Source organism: Pithys albifrons, chromosome 13 (genome assembly GCF_047495875.1).
Source record: "Pithys albifrons albifrons isolate INPA30051 chromosome 13, PitAlb_v1, whole genome shotgun sequence".
Lineage (NCBI taxonomy): Eukaryota > Metazoa > Chordata > Aves > Passeriformes > Thamnophilidae > Pithys > Pithys albifrons.
The window spans coordinates 5,815,585-5,840,573 of record NC_092470.1 but is presented as its reverse complement, the minus strand read 5'-3'; the positions used below and the strand labels follow the sequence as shown (position 1 = coordinate 5,840,573).

Sequence of the window (24,989 nt, the reverse complement as noted above, 5' to 3'; positions counted from 1 at the left end):
CCCCGGCACCGCCGGCACCCCCAGCATCGCCATCACCCCCAGCATCACCATCATCCCCATTATCCCCACCGCCCCTGGCACCCCCAGCATCACCAGCATCCCCATCACCTCCGTCATCCCCATTAGCCCCATCAACCCCACCACTCCCATCAGCCCCACCACCCCCATCAGCCCCACCCCCCTCATCACCCCACTGCCCTCTCATACCATCACCCCCCCCAGTGTCCCCATCATCCCCATTGCCCTCATGTTCACCATCCCCCCCTTCACTCCCCCTGACCCTCATCACCTCACTATCACCCCCATCATCCCAATCATGCCTCCATCACCCTTCATCACCCCTATCACCCTCCCAGTCCATTGTCCCCTGTGTCCCCCATCACCCTCATCATCCCCATCAGCCCCCTCATCCCTCCCATCACCTCCTGTCATGCCCTGCAACCCCTCATTCCCCATGTATTCCCTTTCCCCTCGTCCCCCCATCACTCCAATTATCTGCCATCTCCCTCCTTTTCCTCGGTCCCCCCAACACCCCCTGTCATCTCCCATCACCTCCATCCCCCCTGCACGCCTCCACACCCCCAACCTCCCCCTTGCCCCCCATCCTCCTCCCCAATCCCTCTCAGGGCTGGCCGAGGGGCTGAGCAGTCCCCCACCTTCCTCCCTCCACCCCTCAGTAGGTTCCAGTGTTAACACCCCTCAGTTCTTCACCTTAGATCAGGGTTTAAAGACACAGAAAAAGCTCAAAAAGGGATAATTTGGACACTTTGCAGGGTTCTTCATCTCCATGGACCCCACATCACCCCACTTGCCCCCAGGGCTGCCCCAGACAGGGAGGGGGAAGCACCTCCCTGCTGCATCCCCCGTCACCCAAAAAAGCTGTAATTAGACCGAGCGGCTTTAATACCTGGTGTGGTGGTTAATTAATTAATTAGTCCCAGAGCAGCAGCCAGCGGTGCCTGGCTTCCCCGTCACACTGCCCCGACTGTGCAGCTGTGTGTGAGAGTGCAAGTGTGTGCTGTGTGGTGTGCAAGGATGCTGCATGTGTGCAAGTCTGCACAAGAATGTAGATGTATGTTCAAACACACGCCATTGTGTGTGTGCAAGCGTGTGCAAGCACATACGCTGCAAGTGTGCACATGTGGCGGTAAGAGCGCACACGCATGTGTGAGTACGGGCAAGGGCGTGCACAGGTACACACAGCTCCAGGCCTGTGTGTGAGCCCATGCAATGGACCGTGTGTGGGCATTTGCACATGTGTGCAAGCATGCACGTGTGTGCAAGCATGTACTGCAATGTATGTGCTTGTAAGAACCCACAGGAATGTATGTGCATGAGGGCATGTGTGTGCAAGGACCCATAAGCACGTGCACATGTCTGCAAGTGCCCATGTGCATGTGTGTGCATGTCCACAAGTGCATGAGTGCACAGACCCACGTGCATGTGTGTGCAAGGATGCGTGAGTGCATGTGTGCAAGTGCCCATATGGATGTGTGTGCATAAGCACATGTGTGCAAGGGCCCATATACATGTGTGTGCAAGTATGTGCGGCACATCTGCAGGGGCCAATAAGCATGTGTTTGCATGTGCACAAGTGCACATGTGTGAGGAACCCATAACCACATGTGTGGAAGTGTGTGTATGTGTTTACAAGCACACACACGATGTACACACAATGCACACACATTTACAAGCACACACAGGATGCGCATGTTTACAAGCACACACGTGATGCACACACGGTTACAAGCACACACAGGATGCACACACATTAACAAGCACACACAGGATGCACACACAGGATGCACACACGTTAACAAGCACACACAGGATGCACACAGGATGCACACACAGGATGCACACACATTAACAAGCAAACACAGGATGCACACAGGATGCACACACGTTAACAAGCACACACAGGATGCACACAGGATGCACACACAGGATGCACACACATTAACAAGCACACACAGGATGCACACACGTTAACAAGTACAGACAGGATGCACACAGGATGCACACACAGGATGCACACACATTAACAAGCACACACAGGATGCACACAGGATGCACACACATTAACAAGCACACACAGGATGCACACACGTTAACAAGTGCAGACAGGATGCACACACAGGATGCACACACATTAACAAGCACACACAGGATGCACACACGTTAACAAGTGCAGACAGGATGCACACACAGGATGCACACACATTAACAAGCACACACAGGATGCACACACAGGATGCACACACGTTAACAAGTGCACACAGGATGCACACACCTTTACAAGCACACACATGACACACACACATTTACAAGCAGACACGTGCCTGTGTGTCCCAATAAACCCCCCTGGCCGGTGCCGGCGCCCACGGGTGGGCTGGGGATGCTGGGAGCACAATCCTGCTGGAATCCGGGGGCTCGGCGGCTGCTCCTCGCCGCCGCTTGGGTTTATTTTTAAACCCGTTGGCCCCGAGTGATTCACACACTGCCTGTTCCCTGTTCTCTGCTCCCTGGCAAGTTTTACGCGACCAAAATAGATGTTCTGGAAGGAATGGGCCACCCAGCGATGTCACGGCGGGGAGAACAGGGTGCTCCCGGGATCCCGGTCCTTCCAAGGGTGGGAATGTCGCTGAGCCACCCCCAAGATGGTGGTTTTGGGGGGAATGCTGATGCAGATACTGTGAAAAATGGGACCATTTTGGGATGATGCTTAACCTGGTTCACAATACCAGGCTTTATGGGAGGGATGCTGAGTTGGGGAGTCCCCCGAGTAGCAACCCAGGCCCCGTGGGTTCTCACACCTGGTTGTGGGTGAAAGGGAGCCCAGCAAGGCAGAGGGACAAGTGGAATGAGGGCAGGGAGCTGGGATGGGGTGGGGAAGAGATTCTCTGCACACACAGAGCAATGCCTGGGGAGCAGAGCATCATCCCTGGGAACAGACTACCCTTCCCAGGGCCAGAGTCCCCCCTGCCCTCAGCCTTACCAGCAGCAGATCCCTGCAGTGCCAAAAGCACCTGGCCAAGGCACCACTTTACACCATGCTGGGGAAAACAAAAAAGGAAAAAAAATCCCACTTTCATAAATATGAGCCAGCCATAACTGTTAATTCACTATTTTTACTTTAAGTTTCAATGATAAAAGGTTTCCAGCCATAACAGTGGATTTCACTAAGTTAAGACCAAGACATAAAACACACATAAAACAGTCCCATCCAGCCAGGATTTCTCCCAGATTCCCTACTTTGAGCTGAACACCGTTTCCAGCACGGCAACCCCAACCATCAGAGGACAACAGTCACACATGTCCCAGTTCTATGAAACAGCAGCACCACTGGTTTCTTCTCCAAGAAAAACACCATCCAAAGAAACCCCTCTGGATGGAGGACACCTGGAGCTGAGCCCCTCACCCTGAGGACAACAGAGCAGGAGGAGGACGGGTCAGCTGGCCAAATCCCGAGCAGAGGTGACAGCCTGAAGAGCTGAGCAGTGATTCCACAATACCCATGCACCACTTAGCAGGTTTGCAAGGGCTCCTTGGAGAGGCTGCAGGGTGTCATCTGCTAGGAGAAGCCAGAGGAGGTGGCAGCAGCCAGGGTTTGGGGAAACAGAGGTGGTGGCCTGCAGGCCAACATCCTACCTAGACACTGGAGAGAGGAGGGACAAGGGCAGGAACCCACAGCACAACATGACTGCAGAAGCAAACCCTGTGACAGCAGCAGAGACTAAGGACAGTTTATCCAGCTGACAGGCACCCTGCAAGCTCTGGAACCGATGGGAAGAGGCTCCTCCACGGGCACCTCTGGAGCAAGTTCTACCCATCTCCTGCTAACAATAACCCTTGCACAGGCTCCCAAGCCCCAGCTGAGCAGGAGAAGGCACCTTTTTCCACTTTGGGGTCATTTATTTATAGATTTAAAGAAATAAAAATAGAAAGAGAAGCAAAGAGTGCACACCAAGGCAAAATAATATTCACTGTAACAAAGTCATAGTAGAAGACAGAGTGGGAAGGGGTCCCTTTGCCAAAGCAGCAGCTTTTGGGAATTGTTCCTCCTGCGTGCACAGTGACCGAGGTGAGCGTGGCTCTCCCTTCAGACCTCACCAAATTCATTTTCACAGTATCCTATGTAGAGAGGCTCTGCCTGGACACCACGCCTGGGAAGAGAACAGAAAGATGGCATCAGTGAGAGGGCACAGGCAGAGCCCACTGCCGGGTCTGAGTTGTTCCAGAAGAGCAGGGTGGCCACAGGTGCCCAGTGTCAGGTGTGAAAAGGAGGGAGAGGTTTTCATCCTGCGCTTACAGACTGGTTTTGCTCATGCATGGGAGCATGTGGTGAGGACAGGTTTCCTGGGGAAGCTGGTGCTGCAGGAGGGGTGGCAATAGCTGACAGGCCCCCTCCTTCCTCAGCACAAAGCCCTCTCCTCGCCAGAGCCACCAGCCCACGTCAGCAGCAGGGGCCTGTCTTCCAGAACTGCACAAAGCAAGCTCTGCCCACGCACCAGCAGCAGGAAAAACAGGGCTTTCCGTAAGAACAAGGGTCATTCTGCAGCAGGGAAAGCCCTTTGCCCTCACTGCCTCTCCCAGGACTGTGCCCAGAGGGGTGGCAGCTGTGGCAGGACACTTACCCGAGCAGGGTGCAGCGGAACTCCGACAGCCGGGCATAGGCATCCTCCAGGTCCCTGACTGTACTGTTGCTCCACAGTCTCTCAGCTATGGCCCCAGCTCTCGGCCTTGAGGATGAGGGACAGGCAATCAGGTTAGGGGGAGCTCAAAAGCTTCTCAGACAAAGACTTGAGCTCCCAACCACTTTCCTGACCAGTGTCCTTCCACATACAAAGGCTTCTGTGTATGTAAAGATCCACTCCTGGACACATGTGGAACAGGAGTGGATCAGGGTGACAGGACAGACGATGTTAAACACACACTGGTTGCAGTAGCAGGTTGTACAGAGCATATCAGAGCCTCACAAACCCTCATTTCAGCTTTGGTGAAGCCATTACCAGCACAGAGGTGCTGCAGGGACAGTGACAGGTGCCACACACAGACCAAACCCACGAGCTCAGCATGTGACACTTGGTGGCAAAGGAAAGGGACATGAGCCTGGCCTGACGTGATTCAAGTGACCTCCCCGTGGCCTCTCTTACCAGAGTCTGGGGGTCAGGTTGGTGATGTCCACGTATTCACCCCACATGCAGGCCTCACCACCTATGACCAGGGCCTTCTGCTCAGGGCTGCCTGCAGAGGGGACAGCGTTCAGGTAGCGGATTAGCCAGGAGTCCTGGCATCACCTCTGTGTGCCAGCCAGATGCCATATGGGAAGGGGACACAAGGAACACACCTTTGAAGTCCAAGGGCTCCACCTTGTAGGCTTCTATCCAGTCCTGCCCGTAGGAGATGCGGTTGAGGTACCAGGGCGCGGAGAGCAGGGCCTGGTAGCCAGCCCTGGTGACATTGGCCATCTCCTCCTTGTACTTCATCATTGCCTCTTTCCACACATGGATGATGGTGTCTGGCCTCAGCTGAGGACAACAGATGAAAAACATGCAGGGGATCAGTGTGGTGACAAGAGCATCATCTGCCCCCACAACCAGAGTGTCCTGATCCATCCCCACCCCAAAGGGAAAGTGAGGCAGAATTGGGTTTGATTTTTGAGCCACCTCCCATCTGGTTTGCAGGAGCAATAGAGAGAGGGATAAGGCAACCTGCAGTGTCCTGGGCAGGGTTAAAACTTACCTCTTGCAGGAGCCCAAACAAGAACCTGGAGGGAGAGTGCTGGCAGCAGTGTGACAAAGCCACCGCGAGGGCACCTCCCTGGCAGCGCCATCTGAGGATCAGCTCCAGTCCAGTAACAGAGTAACCCCCCCAGCCCCAGTACAGCCCCGCAAAGCACACCAGTGTCTGACTGGGGTGCTGACACTGTTCACCCCAGCAGAGGCAGCTCTCACCTCCACTTGGTTGTCAAACACCTCCTGCCACACGATGTAACCTTTGCCAAGGGAAGAGACAATGTCCAGAAGCCTGGAGAGCAAAAAGTACTGAGTTTTTGGTGATCCCCCTGACCCACCCTTTGGTGGTTACATACAGCCACAGCAGCAGCATAGATATTCCCAACATCCATAGCAGGATATGAAGGCACTTCTGAAGGAGGAGAGCACAGCCCTTTATGGGGTGTCTTTCTCCTCAGCCCCAGGCTTTCTTGTGGTCAATCTCCCAGTAAAATGTTTCCTTTGGGATCAGGGAGACATGCTCAAAGGGGATGTTCTGAAAAGGAGCTCTGGTGTCCCCAAGAGGGCAGGAAACATTTGTGCTGGTCACACAGTGTAGCTGCAGGCCCTGGATGCCCCTCTTCCTACCTCTGGATGTACAAAGACTCTATTTTTTTGTAATCTTCACCAAAGCCCATCTCCTTCATGAAAGCACGAATTTTTGGATTGGATCTCCTGTGTGCCAAAGAGAAGAAAATAAAAGCATCACAATATGAGCTTTGGAGAAAGGTCAAGACACAGTCAAGTTCTTCCCACATCAGTCTCAGGCTTGCCCAGGCATTCCCAGAGCTGTGGCTGCACCAGGACCAGCAGCTCCCTATAATCAGCACCACCATGAGCACAGAAACCCCAGGTACCTCCTCTCCTGCTGACCTGGGGGAGCAGGACACCAAAGATCATGACCAAAAAGTGAGGGGCTGGGAGTCCAGTCCTGGATAGTTCCTCCTAGTCTCCATCCAGACTGATCTCAGACTCACCAACACGTGAAATCCACCTCATCGCCCCCAAGGTGGACAAAGAAGTCTGGGAACACAGCGCTGACCTCTCGGAACAAGCTGGTCACAAACTCGTAGGTGCTGTTAAGGATGGGGTTGATGGGCCCGTAAGTTCCAGAAGGCTCCTGGGCCACATAGCAGGGAGTCAAGAGGCCTGGAGCACCTGGATGATAACAAATGCAGGATGGTGAGGAAGGGTCAAAACGTGGCCATGTCACCCCCTACAATGCCCCTGACCCCTCTCAGCACAGCCCAGGGCCTGCCACGGGACAGGAGAGCAGGGGCAGCCACAGCTTTGGCTGTGACCAGAAGCACAGGGTGAACTCCAGCACAGGCATGGTATTTGGAAGCAGAAGGGAAGAGAAAGACAATGGAATGTTTTCCTGGAGCTTCTTGCACTTCCTGATATGGAAGAGAAGACACTTGCAGGCCTTGCAGCAGAGAGTGCTGTGACAGGACTGAGGCACAGCTGGGCAGAGCGAGGAAGCTTGGTCAGCTGTACCCCTAGTTAAACAAAAGATCCTTACAATATCCATCATGATTTTGGCAGAGCAGATGTTCCAAAAAACCCACCAAAATCACACACTTTGGACACAAAAAGAGGTGGAAATGTTTTTCTTCTGGATTTTGTTCCAGAAGACGAACCATTGGGTCCCAAAGGAGTGTGTGCTCCCCCTCAAAGCTGGCCTGTGGAACATGGCTCCCCACACACAGCTTTTAGGATTGAGGTAGATCCTTTTCCTGGTCCTGGAACAACCCCAGCTCTCCTCACAGCAGTAGCAAGCAGGGTCTGCCCCTCACCTGGACCCCAGGAGAGGGTGTGCCCGGGAGTGTCGAACTCTGGGATGACCCTGATGCCGCGCAGCCGGGCGTACTCGATCACGGCGCGCACGTCGCTGGCTGTGTACACGTGGGTCATGGCATTGAAGGCTCCCTGGGAACACAGGAATGCTCAGTGCCCTGCTCAGGAGCAGAAGGAGGGATCTGCTCACCTGGGGGGTACTTGGTGACTGGGGAGGGTTACCTTCCTGCTGAGCTCTGGGAACGTCAAGCTCTCATAGGGGAAGGATGGGTCATCCACAATGTGCCAGTGAAACACGTTGAACTTGTTGTAAGCCATGACATCCTGGGAAGGAACAGGAATGAAGATTAATGTCCCCTGTCCCTTCTGAAAGGTCACCCAGCTTGCCACAGAAAGGGGACAAGGCAGAGTCTCTCAGTGCTCCTCAGGATCCAAGAGGGATTCAGACACCTCTCCTGAAAGACAATGGCACCACAAAGAGCTGCAGAGGGCCAGGAGTACTTCTGCTCACAGTAAAATCCCTGTTCTCCCTATTAACTGAGCCACTGATGAAGACCTGTAAGTTTAATTCTGCTTGGGATGAGCACAGAACTACCACCCACCTTTGTCAGTGTTTTCCCTTGCCTTAGAAACAACACAGGCTTGAAGAGTAACCCGACTGCAGGAATTCAAGACACCTCAGAGTTTTCTTCTTTACAAAGGGAGCTGAGAAATCACCCACACAAGGCAGCATCAGTTGTCACAGAAGACAGGACACACAAATAAACCATCCTGTCTCCCAGTACAGGCAACCTACCAGAGTTTCCAGGATGGCTCTCAGGGGCAGGTAGTGACGAGAGGTGTCCAGCAACAGTCCCCGGTGAGGGAAGCGGGGAAAGTCCACGATTTCGGTCTCATTGATGTAGTACTGCACGCAGGGGACACGAGGAACACGTGAGCAGGATGCTGGGCACACAGCCCTTAGCAGGAGGCAATCAGGGTCACTGTTGTCCCCAGGGCTGAGGGGCCAGGGCTGCCCTTACTACCCAGAGTGAAGCTGGCCAGAAAGAGCTGCTGGCCAGAAAGAGCTGCAGCCCTTCCTTACCTGCTCAGAAGGCAGGGATCTGGCTGGATTCATAATCTCCACCTGGCCTTTGGCAATGCTGTGCCACACTGCTGGTAGCCCCCTCCTCCTCAGGAGCATTCCAGCAACCCTCAGCCCATCCCCATGGAGGTAGGGGCACTATGGAGAGCTGCCTGTCCCAGGAGATGAGGCCAGGACTCACCGTGCCGTTCTCATCTCTTCCAACGAGCTGGCTGAATGTTTCCAGGCCTGCAGGAAAACCACACACAGTCCCTTCCTCAGCACAGACTCCCCCAAAAGGAGCAGAGCTCAATTAACAAAGAAGTCTATGGAAGGAGAGAGGCACAGCAAGACAAGCCCAAAGGCCTGAGGCAGGGAGACTGGGAATGGCCTCACCTCGGAGGGCTCCCCAGATGGTCTCAGCAGAGAGCAGCACGGAGCCTTTGGACACGACCAGCTTATCTGGAACAAGCATCAGGGGGCTGTGCTGGCATCGGACCCCACTGCCACGACAGCCCCAGCACTGGGCAGGGGGCAGATACAGTACCCTGGGAACTCAGAGAACTGAATTTTGTTTTTTTTTTTGCTGTTTGAAACCTCTCCCCACTGCTTTATTGGCACCCTCCCTGCCCCAGTGTTTCAATAACATGGGGGGCTGGTGTCTCCCCAAGAGTGGGGGTAACTGTTGCACAGTGCTGTGTCCCAGTGATGGGCACAGAAAACAGCCACATTCCCACTCCAGTTACTCACTCCTGCTCCCAGCCCTGATAACTTACAGCTCTCCTTGGAGTCTAGTCTGGGAAACACATCACAGCCTGGTGTGGAAATGTAGACAAGCAGCTGTGTGCAGGGTGTCCCCCAGGATGGCTCACTCTCTGCAAAGGACAGACATCAACTCAATCCCAGCTCCATTCCTTGCTTCCAAGCCCACCATCATCTTCCCAGCCTGGCTAGTGATGAAGAAACAGGAGTACATGGATTTTAACACATGTGGCAGAAAGGGGGACCCTCTCCTGCACACCCCAAAACAGGTAGAAGGATGTTCAGCAGGGGCTAATTTCAACACAGCCAACCAGGAGCACATGAGCTGATCCCAACCTTCTGCATGGAGAAGGTCTGCTGGGGAGGAATTCCCATGAGGGACTTCTCAGGGAAGCTTCATGGAGCACACAAGAGAGGAGAGACATCCGAGCATGGACCAGCAGCAGCCCCTAAGGCTTTCTGGACACCAGCCATGGCTCTAAGCTACAGCCACTACTAGTCAAATCTTCTCCAAGAGGGAAAAGAGCTTTATGTTCCCAAACTCTCCCAGCACTGGGAACAAAGCACAAGCCCAAGAGCTCTGCCCTACCCTTTGCAAGGAAACCCTGTAGAAAGGGTGCAGATAGACCTTGCTGATTTAAGAGGCAACCAAAAGACCTCAGCCAGCACAGAAAAGCTCCTGACCACCAACTCCACCTTCTGCAGAGCAGGTTCCAGGTGCAGTGGTTGGAGAAATAAACCCGATCACATTCAGACTCCATGTAGGAGCTTTGGCCACCCTTTCCTAACTGAGTGAGAGCTTCCAAGGATGCACAGGCCTGAGTCCTCATTGAAGTCGCTCCTCCAGCTCCAAAGGGAGGTGTTCAGCCTTCACTGGGACACATGGGACTACTCACAACATTCTGTGGCCAGGAGAAGCATGGGGCAGTGGGGTGGGACCCTGTTCATCCCACCAAAGCTTCATGCCTACAACCCCAAGGCATTCCTGGGCACAGTCAATGCTCAAAGTGGTCACTAAAAATAAAGAGCTTGGTTTGGAGTGAGCCAAGGCACCAAGGAAACTCCAGGGAGACTGTGGCACTGGCAGCATGTGGGTGAAATGCAGGGAGCCCGTGCTCCACAGCTCACAGGAGCCAGGACCCCCAGATTTCTCCATGAAGGAATGACGAAACTCTGCAGAGAGAAGGAAAACAGCTTGAAGCTAGCCCTCTGTTTTGAGCTGGTTGCAGACAAGCTGGTAGCCAAGGCAACCTCACAGATGTGCGAGCAGCACAGCAAGACCTGCTCCCTCCTCTCGGGAAGGCGGCAGCTCACCAAGCACGGCTGCCCCTGGGCCTGGGGACACAGGACATGCTCATCCTGCTGAGGAGCCTCAACAGAAGTGGTCCCACCATCACATACTGCATTTAAACCTGCCCAGGGAGACACTGCCCAACCCAAACACAGTCCCCTTGGCCAAGCAAGCACCTCCACCACCACACCCCAAAGGCAATGCCGTCTCTGCCACTTCTTTTCTCTATTAATAGAAATTATTTTCTTCCACCCAGGGTTTCCATTGCCTGTTCTTACTAACCACCCATGTGAACAAAACCCCCAAAACTAAAGGCAAAGAGGGGAGAAAAGGCCTTAAAATAATTTGTGTAGTTGAAATATCATAAAGCAGGGAGTATGGAAAGGGATGATGTGAGCTTGATCTTGTGATCACAACATTGCTCCAAGTGATTTGATGGTCACATTTCCCCTCTGAGAGGAACAGGAGAGCATGAATAATTAGATCAGCTGTTTTTAGTTCCTAGCAGCAAAAGAGAACCAAGAGGAGTCTTCTCGGCTCCCAAACCAAAATTTATTTCTACTGCTACTCACAAGAGTGGAAAAAATAAAATAAGCCAAACGGTTCTTCTCTGTTTCAAACCTGCTTTTTCAAAGCACGATGTGCTCAACACGAAGCCAAGCAGCTTCCAACGCCACCACCCTTCTCGGCTTTGATCAGCAGCAACAGAGTTCACACTGACATTTAAAACACTCGGGAGCAGAGTTACTAGCTCTTTTTGATGAATGAAGCACTTCATATTCCCTGGATGTAGCGCTTCAGGCTGCAGCAGACCCACGCAGCCACTGAGCATCCGTGTGCCAGCCCCGCAGCCAGGAAATCTCCTGCAGCTCATCCCTGATATGCTATGGGTGCTATCACAACTACATCTCGGTGCAAGAAACCTTTAGAACCTGTCCCAAAGCAAACTCAAGCTCTCCAAGCTTTTGTCTTTCCTCATCTTACCCTACAATTTCAGGATGGATCCAAGAGCTAATCCCTCTCTGGCAGAAAAGCCTCACCGCCTCGGGACCTTCAGCAGCTCCACTTTGGCAGAGGAGCTCCATGGCATGAACACACAGTTGGAAGAACACACACGATGCAGCAAGTCTCCTCATGGTAAAGCCTCACAGGGGACACCCAGAGCTGGTAGAAATGGGTAGAGCCAAGACTTCCAAGCAGCCCTGGAGCAACAGCGGCTGCAAACCAGCAGTGGCTCTCCCTGTAGCCACGAGGGAAGGAAGGAAAATGAAGCAATGGGGAGGTGAAACACTGTCCAAAGGGCACGAAAACGAGATGGAGGAACTCTCCACAGCAAGAGCTTAATCCCTGGAAGGAAATGAAGATAACCAGTGCTCGCTGTGCCGAATTGGGTCAGATTTGTCATGTGTGCCTAGCAGGAGCCTTGCACCATCACAGAAACGATTCGGTTGGAAAAGACCTCCGAGATCATCAAGTCCAACCCTTGGTCCAACTCCAGGCCCTTTACCAGATCATGGCACTCAGTGCCACGGCCAAGCTCAGTTGAAAAACCTCCAGGGGTGGAGGAATCCACCCCCTCTCTGGGCAGCCCATTCCAATGCCTGAGCACTCTCTCTGCAAAGAAGTTTTTTCTGCTCTCCAACTTCAATTTCCCCTGGCAGAGCTTGAGCCCATCGTGCCCCCTTGTCCTATTGCTGAGTGCCTGGCCAGAACTTCCCTTCAGGTAGTTCTAGACAGTGATGAGGTGCCCCCTGAGCCTCCCCCTCTCCAGACATCGCCCCGGCCGCGCCGCCGAGCCGAGGGGCAGCCAGGCCGGCACCCACACCCCGTGGTTTCACCCCCAAATACAGAGGGCTCGGGGTCGGCGGGCGTGCAGAACAGAAGAGCGCCGGGGAGCACAGAGGCACCCCCACCCCGCCTCACCGGTCGGGCGGGCGAAGAGCAGCGGCCGGTACCGCTGGAAGGCGGCGTCCAGCACCTCGCAGCCCGGCCCCACGGCCGAGCCCTCCGCGGCGGCGAAGCGGAACCGGCCGGGCGGCAGCGGGCAGCGCCCGGCGCCGGGCGGGGAGCGCTGGGCCTGGGGCTGCGGCCACACGGCGCCCGCCGGGCCCGGCAGCACCGACAGAAGCAGCAGCAGCGGGAGCAGCAGCGGACCCGCCGCCGCCATGTCGCACCCGCAGCCTGAGGGAGGCGGTGGCACCGCCCGGCAGCGGGGGACGGGCGGCCGCGAAATGGCAGCTCGGGCCCGCCCTCACGGCCCCGCCGCCGCCGCTCGAGCCCTCACCGCTGCCCCGCCGGGGGAATGAGTCCCCGCAAAGCCCTGCTGCTCCTCAGCGAGGGGCAGCTTATCCCAGTGCTTCAGGTTTGGAGCCTCCGCCCTGCAGCCCCTCGGCCAGGGGAATCTCATCCCAATGCTCAAGGTTTGGAGCCCCCTCCCTGCCTGCCCTGCAGCCCCTCGGCCAGGGGAATCTCATCCCAATGTCCCAGGTTTGGAGCCCCCTCCCTGCCTGCCCTGCAGCCCCTCGGCCAGGGGAATCTCATCCCAATGCCCCAGGTTTGGAGCCCCCTCCCTGCCTGCCCTGCAGCCCTTCGGTCAGGGGAATTTCATCCCAGTGCCCCAGGTTTGGAGCCCCCTCCCTGCCTGCCCCCCCCCGGCCGTGCCTCCTGCCCTGAGGGAGCCTCAGCCAGCCTGGTTTGGAGCTTGAGGAGCTTAATGATTTAAAACACGTATTTCTCCCATGCTGCTTTCACAGCCTCACAGAACTGTTTGAGTGGGAAGGGAGCTTAAAGACCATTTAATTCCATGGGCTGGGACACCTTCCAGTAGCCCAGGGTGCTCCAAGCCCTGTCCAGCCTGGCCTTGGACACTTCCAGGGATGGGGCAGCCACAGCTTCTCTGGGAACCTGTGCCAGGGCCTGAGCACACTCACAGTAAATACCTCCTTCCTTAGATCTGACCAAACTAGAGCCTCTGTCAGTTTGAAACCAGCACCTCTTGCCCAGGCTTTGGATCCACCTCAGGTTTGAGCATCTTCTGTTGGTGTTGTATATTTTTTATGAGCAATACTGGATATAAATCAGCCCTGCACAGGTTTCCAAGGATGTTTTTTTAAGTGGCAGGTGAAATACTGATGGAGTTGTACAAAAAAAGGGGGCTTATCCTGTGACAGAGCCTCACAATGAAGGGTTGCAGAGAGATGCTTTCCACATGGCATTTGGCTTTTCCAAGGAAAGCCTTAACCTCATGTGAACTCAGTTTAGTTTTGCCTCCTCTCTCCAACTCTGCTTTCCTCAGCAATCCCCAAGTCAAATAAAGGCCTTAAGCCCAGGTCTTACCCATCTAATTGCCAGCACAAACCTACACAGGAACCAATTCCATCAAATTATTAAAAACATGTTGTCCCAGAAAACTGCAAGCTATGGAATACTGGGAGACAAGCCACAGGCATGGGAGCAAGCAGGAAATTAAACAAATGGTACAGAAGAAAGCTTGACAAGAGAGAGGGCCCCATCACACAAGAGCAAAAATCACTGCGTGAGCAGGACACAACCACAGAAAGATCTGGTGGGGAATTTAAGGCATTGTCCCTCACATGAGCAGTGTAGAAAGAACAGGATCAACAGGAAAAAAGGATTTTGTGGAAAAAACCTCCAGAAATGCATTGACAAAGGTTAGAAAAGCACAAAGTGTGGGTCTGATAGAGAAAGGAGAAGAGCTGGGAGGACACGGAAGGGTTTCAGTGGGGCTGGAGAGGAGTGGAGGGAGGTGCTCTCCAGGGCTGAAGGAGGCTGTGAGATTCCAGGGAAGCTTTTGGAGGTGGAAAAGTTGTGGGGAGGCCAAGCAGCAGGAGGAGATCACAGCTAGGTTTGGGTCTAAATGGGATTGTGGGAATTTGATGAGATTAGTAAAAAACTAATTGGGGATCTCAAGTGGGGGAAGGCAGGAAGGGGACTAAGGGTCACCTTGAGACAGGGAAACTGGGCTCTATCAGCAATCAGGCCAAAGAGCCAGATGGTGTTGCCATGAGCTTAGCACCTACACAGCGCTGCAGCCTCCTTCTCCACCCCTGTAGGCCATTTGTCTACCTAAGGGAATGCAGTCCAGGAATCAAAGACAGGCACAGGATAGGCCAAGGAACAGCCTTACAAGGTGGGTGTACCCCCACAGCCAGGTGACAGCGACAGCTCAGGTGCCACCCAGTGAACAAGAGGCACAAAGGGAAGTCCAAGCTCAGTGTGGGAATACCTGGGAGCAGGTACACCCACAGGAGAGCTCAGGAAAAAGTACTTGCCTGGACCTCAGCTTAATGGAGGTCATGGTGGAGGTCCCAGGTGAGGCTGATTGCAGCAATTCCAGCCTGTTGGCTGCCTCAGGCTCCGGACAATCCTCACCTACCCCTTGTTTTTCCTACAGAGAAGTGGCAGGAACCCAATTCAACACAAAGGCACATGCCAGACTGTCTCCTCATGATTCTTCCAGGACGTTGGCCCTTCTCTATCTCTGTCCTCATCATACAGCAAGAAGGGGTGTGGAGGAGAACACCTGCATTCCAGCCTGTGCCAGACTTCTGGGAAAACAGCCCGTGTCATTCCTTGTGTTCCAGTCTTCCTGCTGCTGGTCTGCACGAAGCCCCTGTGGTCCTGAGCCAGGTCTGTTGCCTTTCCCAATGCAAACCTCCAGAGCACTGGCTGATGCCACTGCTTTTCTGACTACACTGATTGATTCCAGCATCTCTGGACTTATCCTTAAATAGTTGCATTGTATTAAAATTGCAGGGGAAGGAAAAAAATATCCCAAACAAGCCAGTTTGCTGCTATGTGGCATCAGGAAATGTCAGCACGTGAGATGGAACTGTGGAAGTGCCCTGGCCTGAGGTGAATCCTCATTTCAGCCTGGGGAGAGTGGTGTGTTCGGCAGCTTATGTAAAGCATTGTGATCAGAGCCCTCAGTCCAAATATTCCAGCCTTTCTACGCATTCGGTTGCTGTTGCTATTTTAGGGGACCTGATGTCCCTGGGGGATGACTCATTGTAGTTCCTCTGTAGCTGGCCGACATTAATCCAGACTAACAGTCTGATTTGGGAATGTTTCTTTACATAAGAAAACTGCCTAAGCATGTGTTTAACTGTGGAGCTTGGCTGGAAGAAACTCGATTACGCACAGTTCTGTGGCAGGCACGGAGCTGCAGCAGCCAGAAGTTGCTGATGTTGTTCAGTAGCTTTTCAACAAACAGACTCGTGGTCTCAGAGCATATCTCCATGTTAATACATCCACGTAGGAAGCCCCTTTTGGGTTAGTTTGGCAAGGAACAAGGAGGGAGTAAGCCCATAGCAGGGATGTACCAGCTTAGGTGAGACCCATGGTGGGGGTACCTGCAAACCACTCTTGTCATCAATTTGGCTGCAGGAATTGGAGTCCAAGTTGCTGGGGGACTCTGCAGAAAACTGTGCTGCACCAGGACAATGCTGGGTCATCTGCTTTCAGCCAACAATGCATGTGGTAGATATCCAAATTAATTATTCTGATAAAAATTGTTATAAAATCTGGCTGATGTCACACTTGGATCTTTCTGGTTTGTTTGCCTTCAAGGCATGAAGTTTGCCTTTGGGCTGTTAGTGCAGTTCCTTGTTCCACAGCATTTTTAAATATATAAATTCATTTATTATGCTGCCTAATTCCCTATAATGTTGGCTGCTTCTGCATTTAACCAGGAGGGTATTTTGCATGCTGGTTCCTGTGCTGGTGAGAAGCATCTGAGCCAGTGAAGGAGGAACAGAGCCCTTCATGAGCACCTTCTCAGGGCATGAGTTTTCTGTTTGCTCTGCTCTTGGACCCAATGCTGTCTGGGCACACTCACTCCTGAATGAAGCAGCTCCCAGCTCAAGGGACCTACTAGTGGTGTGGCTGGAAGAGGGCTTTGGAAAACACAGATAATCTCTGGAAATACCTGCATCTGCCTGTAGACCCGTGAGTTGGATCTTGACATCTCAGAGGCTTTGTGGACAAACTCACTCTCTCCATTTGCTTGTTTACCTTCCCTTTCATCCTTGGTAAAATAATGATGGGATTTGGATTGCAGGCCCGAGGGATGCAGGGTTGAAGTATTCTAACTTGTGGTGGTGGTCTGGTGGGAGTATGGTCAGCATGTGCTGGGTTCTTGCAGGTGTGGACCCTCCTGGTGCACATTTCTGTATTTCAGGGATGATTTTGCCTGGCACGGTCACACAGATGCTGGCAGGGAGCCACCTGTGCCTGTTTCATCAAGCAGAGCAGTGCTCACATGTAAACACCCAGCAAGAACCCACAGAGACATTTGGTGGAGCTTTAGCATGTGCACAATGAAAATCCTAAACACAAGATGACCCTAAATCCACACCCAGGGTATTTTCAGCAGCTCTAACAGCTCAGCCCATGAGGAACCTCCTTGCTCTGCAGGGCTGAAGCAGGCTGGTGTATGGCAGGCTGCTTTCAGAGCCACAACACGTATCCTGGTGCTTTTCAAAGCACAGGATGACTCGTTTCCATATCCCTGCATTCCCACCTGGCCCACGGTGTATCAGTGCTGCCATCAAATGGTTTAGCAGATGCACGTGGTGATGGAGTTTCTCAGCACAGATGGGGCTGAACAGAAGGGACCTCTTTGGCTGGGAGAGCACATACATGTAAAGGGAGCAGGGCCTGAGAGACTCAGAGCGAGCAGGGAGGAGCAAGGAGGAGTATTCCAACAATCATGAGCTTGGGAGTGGAGTTGAAGGCAAAAAGCTTGAGGTGAGATGTGTTAATCAGTGCAGAGGATTTGGGGTCCTGACTTAAGCTCAGCCTGGTAATGTTTGCGCTATTGGTATTTATTTGTGAAGCCTTTTTCCTCTGAACTATCTCCAGCTCGCACAGGTTTGGGGTGGTGTGAGCCAAGGGGCACTTCAGCCCATGCTTGTGGCTGTTAATAAGTGTGCAGTACCCAAAATCAAACCCAAGGCATCTAGAAAGCTCCAGGATTTCCTTTCTCCCTGTCCACGTTCACTGGTGACAGAGGAGAAGGGCTTTTTCTGGAGATCCTACCTGGCTCAAGGAGCAGTGGGGAAGGGGGGACACTGGCTGGGATGGGATGTTCACCACGAATCCATGGGTGGATTGTGGTGTGGGCCACCAACACTCTGGCAATTTTGGTATCATGAGTCAGGGCTTGCCATGCTATGACTCCTTGCAGGGGCTGGGGACACGTGGCTGCTGTCCCCAGCTGCTCCCAGTCAGGCTGTGGGGCTGAGCTGGAATCAATCAGAGCTGTGGATGCACCGTGACAAACTCCTCATGCCCAGAGGCGCTCCTGCCATAAATCCCGTAAGCGTGTGCTTAACTTCACTGAGCAAGGTGATTGCAAGGCAGCACTTTATTCTTGTCAGCTCCAGTGTTAACAGTTACCAGAATCACTTGGGTAATTAAGCTCTTGCAAGAATAAAACAAAAACGTGCCAGGTGTCTATGGAGTTCTGAATTATGTCTCAGAGTGGGCAGAGGAGAGTTCTCAGCTTTCCTCCATAGCTGGAGTCCTAAAATCCCCAGAGGCAGCGCAGATCCCCTTGGGATAAACTGAAGGCAGCAGCCCGGCTTTCCTCAGGTATCTTTTGCCAACCATCTCCAAGAAACACTGCCCAAGGCCCCATATGTAACCACTGGGTTGAAAACCTTTTAATAAACAAAAACTTTTTGCAAAATGAATGGCTAAAATTTCATACCATAGAGTATTTTTGGAAGTATTAGTGTAACTATTGCTGTGAAGTGCTGATCCCTTTTTTGCAGCTGGAGAAGTGAAGGCTGTGACTGTGGGAGGGGAACTTGTTTCCTATGTATGTAGAATGTCACAGGGAAGATCTCAGCCCCGTTCATAAATGTTAATTACTGGGATCATAGAATGGTTTGGGTTGCAAGGGACCTTTAAAGATCATGTAGATCAAACTCTCTGCCATGGGCAGGGACACCTTCCACTATCCCAGGTTGCTCCAAGCCCCATCCAGCCTGGCCTTGGACACTTCCAGGGGTGGGGCAGCCACAGCTTCTCTGCCCTCCCTGTGCCAGGACCTGCCCACCCTCACAGCCAACAATTCCTTCCCAATATCCCATTTGACCCTGTCCTTTGGCAGTGGGAAGCCATTCCCCCTTGTCCAAAGCCCCTCTCCAGCTCTCTTGGAGCTTTGGCACTGGAAGGGGCTCTCAGGTCTCCCCAGAGCCTTCTCTTCTCCGGGTGATCACCCCCAGCTCTCCCATCCTGGCTCCAGAGCAGCTCTTCTGGCCAGGCCCTGTGCAAGACTCCAGGCTGAGCTCCGGCAGCCTCAACCTGGGCACCCAGGGATGGACAGGTCCTGCTCCCAGGAGCAACTGCTTCCCAAACACACTGCTGGGGAGGTTACCTTGGCCAAGGGTTTTTGTGTCCAGAGCTGCAAAACTCCAATAAAGCAAAATCCCTCTTTCTAGTCAGTGCCTTTCTTGGGGTTCTGTGGGGCAGATGAGCAGCCCCAAAATAGCTTGTGCCTTCTCCCATGTTGGCCAGGACCTGGGTATGTCACCAGCTGGGCAGGACAGTGCCAGCACGGGGTCCCAGGTGGTGACACACAGCCCCCCTTAAGGGCAAAACACCAGGAAAGGACCTGGGGCAACCCCCTGAGTCCCTGTGGCTTGACATGTGAGGCCTGGCAGATGTCCAGCTGGTGTGTCTGGAGCTGAACGAAGCCAGGGCTACTTATATTTACATAGGGGAGGATGATTAATGCTCTGGCCTTTGCAATTCCAAATGAGTAGGGTAATTAGGGAACTGGCTTTATTGACTAGGTAGCATGGCATGAGGCAATGTGTGTGCCTGGTCCACACCCTGTGTGCTCCTGACCTGGGCAAAGCTCAGGGACCACAGGTCCACACAAACACTCAGATCTCCTTGTGTGCCTGAAGAGGCATCCTGGTACCCAGTGAGGTTTCTGCAGACATCTACCCAGGATACTGGACACTTCATCTCCCTGGATCCCCCAGGGCACCTGCCTGCATAAACCCCTGTTGCTGCAGCCATCATTACACCTGCTGTGCTCCAGTAGGAAATAAACACCCTTTAGGATGTGGCTTCTAATTTTCTTCCTGTTTCACAAGGGATTTGTATTGGAAAAAGTGCAGGAAGCAGGATCATGTCATCTGGTCATCCACGGTGACTCTTGCCCCAAACAGCTGATGAAATTTGTCACACCTACACCACATACTGCCCTGCTGAGTCTCACCTTCATCCAGGCAGAGAGGGTGAGTAATGTCACCACATCCGAACGGCCCCGCTTCACCCCAGGAAGAGATGATGCCCCAGGGCATGAGGCAGCAGCAGGAGAGGGTGGCCCTGGAGCCCTGTGGGGGCTGTGCTGGCCCCTGGCACCTGTGGTGAGCAGCAGCAGAGGGCTGGCAGCAGCTGGCTCTGCTCCTGCCCAGGCTGCAGCCTTGTTTCCAAGCCAACCGGAGTTCCACGCGCTCCCCAAATGGCTGCAGACAGCGAGCCTGGTGTGTAAGGATTAAAAAGGTTTTTTGAGTTAGAAAAGGTTTTAGAGCTGCAAACAGATTCTGAGGCCTACTAGGTAGTAATTAGTTCTGTGAGAAAAACCAGCAAGCTAGCAAAAACAAAATGAGATAAGAAGGTTTTGGAAGAAGCAGGCATAAGAAAAGAATGTAAAAGAGATAAGTATCTCACAGCAAAGAGAACATCTGTGCAGAAAGTGACATCCAATTCAAAGCTGTAATAAAGTTTATAGACACTGTGATACAACCTATAGAAACTTGGCTATAGGTGAGATTTTACAATATATATTGTGTAATTTGAAGTTAGAATTAGCTTTTACCTTTACCTATTTTTTCCCTCTTTCCTTTCTTCAGGGAGTGGTTTAATAAACTATTTTGTGTGTGACACCTGCAAACTGTGCCCTCTTGTTTTTGGCCACCACAACCTTACTGTGTTCCACTACCCCGGTGAGCTTCCCCTGTACTGGGCAGAGCATGGTGGGTGCTGGAAGCAGGGAAAGCTGGGGCAGAGGGTGCTCAGCCCCTGCAGCACCCCTGTGTCCATCCTGCCCTTTGCCAGTGGCTCCATGTCCTGGTGAGAGGCTCTGACAGGGATGAGACTGCCTGGGAACGGTGCTGGCCCCTCATCCCTGACCTGCTGAGGGCACTCAGCAATGCCAGGAGGGAAAAACAGTGAGTCCCTGGCCTGGTGATGAATCCACTAATGTCTGTTCTTCCCCCTGCAAAATGCCAAGTTAACAGAGAATAAAGGGAATCAAGCCTGGCACCTCCAAACCCCAGGTATTATCTGTGCTGATCAGAAGGCAGTGCTGGAGCTCGGAGGTGCCACCCAGCACATTCAGGGTCCCTCCAGGGGTGGTGGGTGTGCGTTTATCCCATGGAATGACTGAGAATTTCTGCCTGGTTGCTCTTAGTACAGTTTTATTCTGATTTTGAGGCAGTGCAACCTATTTTCCTGCACACATCCCTCATATTCCCCTCACATGTTCCTCACATTCCCCTCACAAGTCACTTGCACAGGCCCAACACCACTCAAATTTAGGATGGCCTTGGGAGTCTTTTCCACACTTTTCTTCTGGACAGCTCAGGAGGGTTCCACACCCCAGCCCCACCTCATGTCCTGTCGCCCCAAGGAGCCCAGACCGGGTGGGCAGTGGGGGAAGCAGATGAATCCCCCAAGCCTCCTGTTCCCAGCCACACCCACTGCTGTCAGGAACTGTAGGGGTAGGATGAGGAGTAATGGGCACAAATTGAAAAAGGGGAAATTTAGGTTAGGTATTGGGAAGAACTTCTTCCCTGTGAGGGTGGGCAGGCCCTGGCACAGGTTGGGCAGAGAAGCTGGGGCTGCCCCATCCCTGGAAGTGTCCAAGGCCAGGCTGGACGGGGCTTGGAGCAACCTGGGCTAGCGGAAGGTGTCCCTGCCCATGGCAGGGGGTGGGATGGGATGATCTTTAAGGTCCTTCTAACCCCTTAACATTCTGTGATTCTGAAGCACAAGTGATGAGGAGCAGCTGAGGGAGCTGTGGGGGCTCAGCCTGGGGAAAAGGAGACTCGGGGGGGACCTTCTCACTCTCTGCAACTCCGTGACAGGAGGGGGAGCCGAGGTGGGGGGGTCGGGCTCTGCTCCAGGGAATAGGGACAGGAGGAGAGGGAATGGCCTCAGCTGTGCCAGGGGAGGGTCAGGGTGGACATCAGGAGGAATTTCTTCCCGGAAAGAGTGATTGGACATTGGAATGTGCTGCCCAGAGAGGTCATGGAGTTGCCATCCCTGGAGCTGTTTAAGAAAGACACAGTGCCACGATCTGGTCGCCATGGTGGCGTTGGGCCATCGGTTGGGCCCGATGACCGCAGAGGCCTTTCCCCACCGCCACCACTCCGTTTCTGTGCGCTGTGGGGTTCCTGTGCCCTGTGGTGTTCCCCGCCGCCACCACCCGGTGCCGGTGGCCGCGCTGCGGTGTTCCCCGCCGCCACTCCGTGCCGATGCGCTGTGGTGTGCCGATGGCCGCGCTGTGTTCCCGTGCGCTGTGGTGTTCCCCGCCGCCGCCGCTCCGTTCCTGTGCGCTGTGCCGTGCCCGTGTCCGCGCTGTGCCCGCTCCCCTCACGGTCGGTGCCACACTCAGCATGGCGGCGGCCGGGGGTGTGTGTGGGGTGGGCGGGGCCGCGCGCCCAAGATGGCGGCGGGGCGGTCGGTCGGAGGCGCTCGGCGCGCGCATGCGCGGGCGGGCGGCGGTGACGCGCGGGGCGCGCGGTGACGGAGCGCGGCGGCCGCGGCCCTTTGTTGGCGGCGGTTGAGGCGCGGCGGGGCCGGGCCGGGCCGGGGCCAACGGCGGCGGCGGCGGCGGGGTCGGGGTCGGGGTCGGGCAGGCCGCGGGGGCCGCCGCCGCTCCCTCAGCGCCTCGCCATGGACTCGGACGAGGGGTACAACTACGAGTTCGACGAGGACGAGGAGTGCAGCGAGGACAGCGGCGCGGAGGAGGACGAGGAGGACGAGGAGGAGGACGAGCCCGACGATAACCTGGACCTGGGCGAGGTGGAGCTGGTGGAGCCCGGGCTGCGCGTCGGCGGGGAGCGCGACGGGCTGTTGGGCGGCGAGACGGGCGGGCTGGGCCCCGGCGGCGGCGGTGGCGGCGGCGGCCTGGGCGGCGGGCCGGGCCCCGGCGGCGGCCCCGAGCAGGAGGAGGATTATCGCTACGAGGTGCTGACGGCCGAGCAGATCCTGCAGCACATGGTGGAGTGTATCCGCGAGGTCAACGAGGTCATCCAGGTGCGGCCCCCGGCCCCGGGACTGGGGGCGACACTCCGGGGAAGGGAAGGGAAGGGCTGGGGGGGCGGGAGCGCCTCCGGAGGGGCAGCGGGCCCGGCCCCGCACACGCTGCCGGGACCACCCGGGACGACCGCGGCTCCTGGGGACCCGCCGGGGCTGGAGCGGGGTCTGCTCCTCTATACCCCCCCCAGGTTACGGGGACGTCCCCTCGGGATGACGGGACGGCCCCTCTCAGCCCCCGTGAAGGTGGTTCCTTCACACCCTCCAGAGGTGACGGGGGTCTCCTCGGCACCCTCCGGAGTGGAGAGGGCTCCTCCTCACCCCGTTCCCCCTGGAGGCCCCTCGGGGCCGGCCAGGATCTCGCTTCCTGCCGTGGAAGCGTCGGGAACGAGGCCCTTGGCACTGAAAGGGCTCCTCTTTCTTTGTGTAGTTGCGAGCCGGGGGTGTGAGCTCTGTGTTTTCCTTTCTCCCGCTCCGTCCTCTCGCGGTCGGCGGGGGGTTCAGCCCCTCCAGCTCCTTCGCTGAGCGGCGGAGTTGATGGGAAGCCCTGGAATTCCGGGAGAGGCCCCACTCTGGTTTTGTTGCCGTTCCCTCCCCTCTCCGCCACTCTCAGGGGTTGAGCCTTGTCGTGTTTATTTCCAGCACAGACCAGGAGGGGTACGAGCAATACCTTCACAACCGTAACTTTTTTTTTAACCCCCAGTTTTTAAGTCGGTCTCTTTAAAAGTGAAATCGAGTTCGAAGTAACATTTACCCTCTCTAGATCAAAGTATCTAAGTCTTATCTGTTTCCTCCTGTGCTTTTGGGTTAAAAATTCAAGGCACTGAAGCGGTTTGGCATTCCCTTCTAAAGACTCATGGCAAGGTTTGGCTCCAGCTCACCACTAAGTTTCTGACGCCGTTCACTTTTCTGCAGGTGATGGGTTTTCTTTTGTTCCTGTTTAGTCAATACTTGGAGTAAATAGGAGGTGCTACTCCCCTGTGTGCCAACAGGAATAATGTGAGAATTCTGTGAATGTTAAATATTGAGGGATCCTGTGCCCAGAAAGCAGTTGTTTTGCTGGTTGTGTGTGTTGGTAAATCCCTTTAAACACGAGATGCCTCAGTGAATGCTTTTCCCCAACTGTCCTGTGCTCTGTAACAGCAGCTTTAAAATGTTGCTTGATGTGCTGTAAATCCCCTGTAGTTTATATGGAGCTTGATGCAAACAACTGTAAAAGCATTTGCCTGCTAAATTAGTAAATGGCATTCCTTGAGTCAAATTAAAGTTTATAACTTTAATGATAGTGCTGCCCATGTAAAGCTGAATAAAGGAGGCTGCCCGGATTAGCTGATTACCCTGCAGTTAAAGAAGATCTCATCGTTAAGCAGGGTTGTTGCTTTGCTCCCAGTTATTGATCCTAATGTAGGGAGGGGACAGTTGGCAAGCACACAGTTGGGAGCTTCAGGGTTTAACTCTTTGAAACAGCCATTAAAATGGTGGGTCTGTGTGTAATGATTAAAACTTTGACAGTCATAGCACTTAACTGATGCTATTGAACAGATTCTGCCATATTCCTTATTTTTGCCTAAGAAAAGTGGTGGAAAAGTTGCTGCCAATGAGGAGTCCTGAGTGTTCCTGCTTGTGCATTTTGCAGACCTGGCTGTTGGACTCACCTGCACATTCTTTATGAACTGATTTCTTAGAGAAGGTCTTGATTTCTGATCTGAGAGAGTTTTTTCATTCCTCTTACACTGCCCTCAGTCTGTTTGATGTGTGTGCTTGTCCTCTGCATTGCAGAACCAGTGAAGAGAAGCTGATTTAGGTGATGATCTGCTGCTCCTCACCCTGGGGTGGCTGTGGTAGCGTCACCCTGTGCTGGGCTCTGCAGGTCTGCCCTCATAGCCCCTCTGTGGCTGCTGCTCTGCTCCTGGGGCTGCCCTGGCTTCATTGAATCATAGAATGGATTGGGTTGGAAAAGACCTCTGAGATCATCAAGTCCAACCCTTGGTCCAAC

General features: G+C 54.1%; 2 protein-coding genes and 1 long non-coding RNA gene across 4 annotated transcripts in view; 2 read left to right on the top strand and 1 right to left on the bottom strand.

The window, feature by feature from the left end:
* Positions 1-3,111: 3,111 nt before the first annotated feature.
* On the bottom strand, positions 3,112-12,899 carry HEXA (hexosaminidase subunit alpha). The gene is made up of 14 exons (XM_071568478.1): positions 12,614-12,899; positions 9,414-9,512; positions 9,034-9,099; positions 8,840-8,886; positions 8,371-8,481; positions 7,797-7,898; positions 7,574-7,706; positions 6,755-6,935; positions 6,366-6,452; positions 5,958-6,030; positions 5,351-5,531; positions 5,157-5,247; positions 4,638-4,742; positions 3,112-4,166 (listed from the first exon to the last, which is right to left on the bottom strand). The coding sequence occupies exons 1-14, from the start codon at positions 12,855-12,857 to the stop codon at positions 4,103-4,105; spliced, it is 1,584 nt and encodes a 527-aa protein (XP_071424579.1). The 5' UTR covers positions 12,858-12,899; the 3' UTR covers positions 3,112-4,102.
* Positions 12,851-18,616, top strand: LOC139677974 (uncharacterized). Its single transcript, XR_011698944.1, has 3 exons — positions 12,851-13,110; positions 15,105-15,340; positions 15,467-18,616. It is a non-coding gene; the product is annotated as an uncharacterized lncRNA (long non-coding RNA).
* Positions 18,617-22,471: 3,855 nt separating this feature from the next.
* The window catches only part of ARIH1 (ariadne RBR E3 ubiquitin protein ligase 1), a 53,439-nt gene continuing 50,921 nt past the window's right edge, over positions 22,472-24,989 (top strand). The window contains exon 1 of one of the 2 annotated variants that reach the window (XM_071568063.1): positions 22,472-22,993. In XM_071568063.1, the coding sequence (XP_071424164.1) occupies positions 22,631-22,993 (363 nt within the window). In that variant the 5' untranslated portion in view covers positions 22,472-22,630. The remainder of the gene's footprint in view (positions 22,994-24,989) is intronic. The other variant, XM_071568064.1, reaches the window with a different exon arrangement.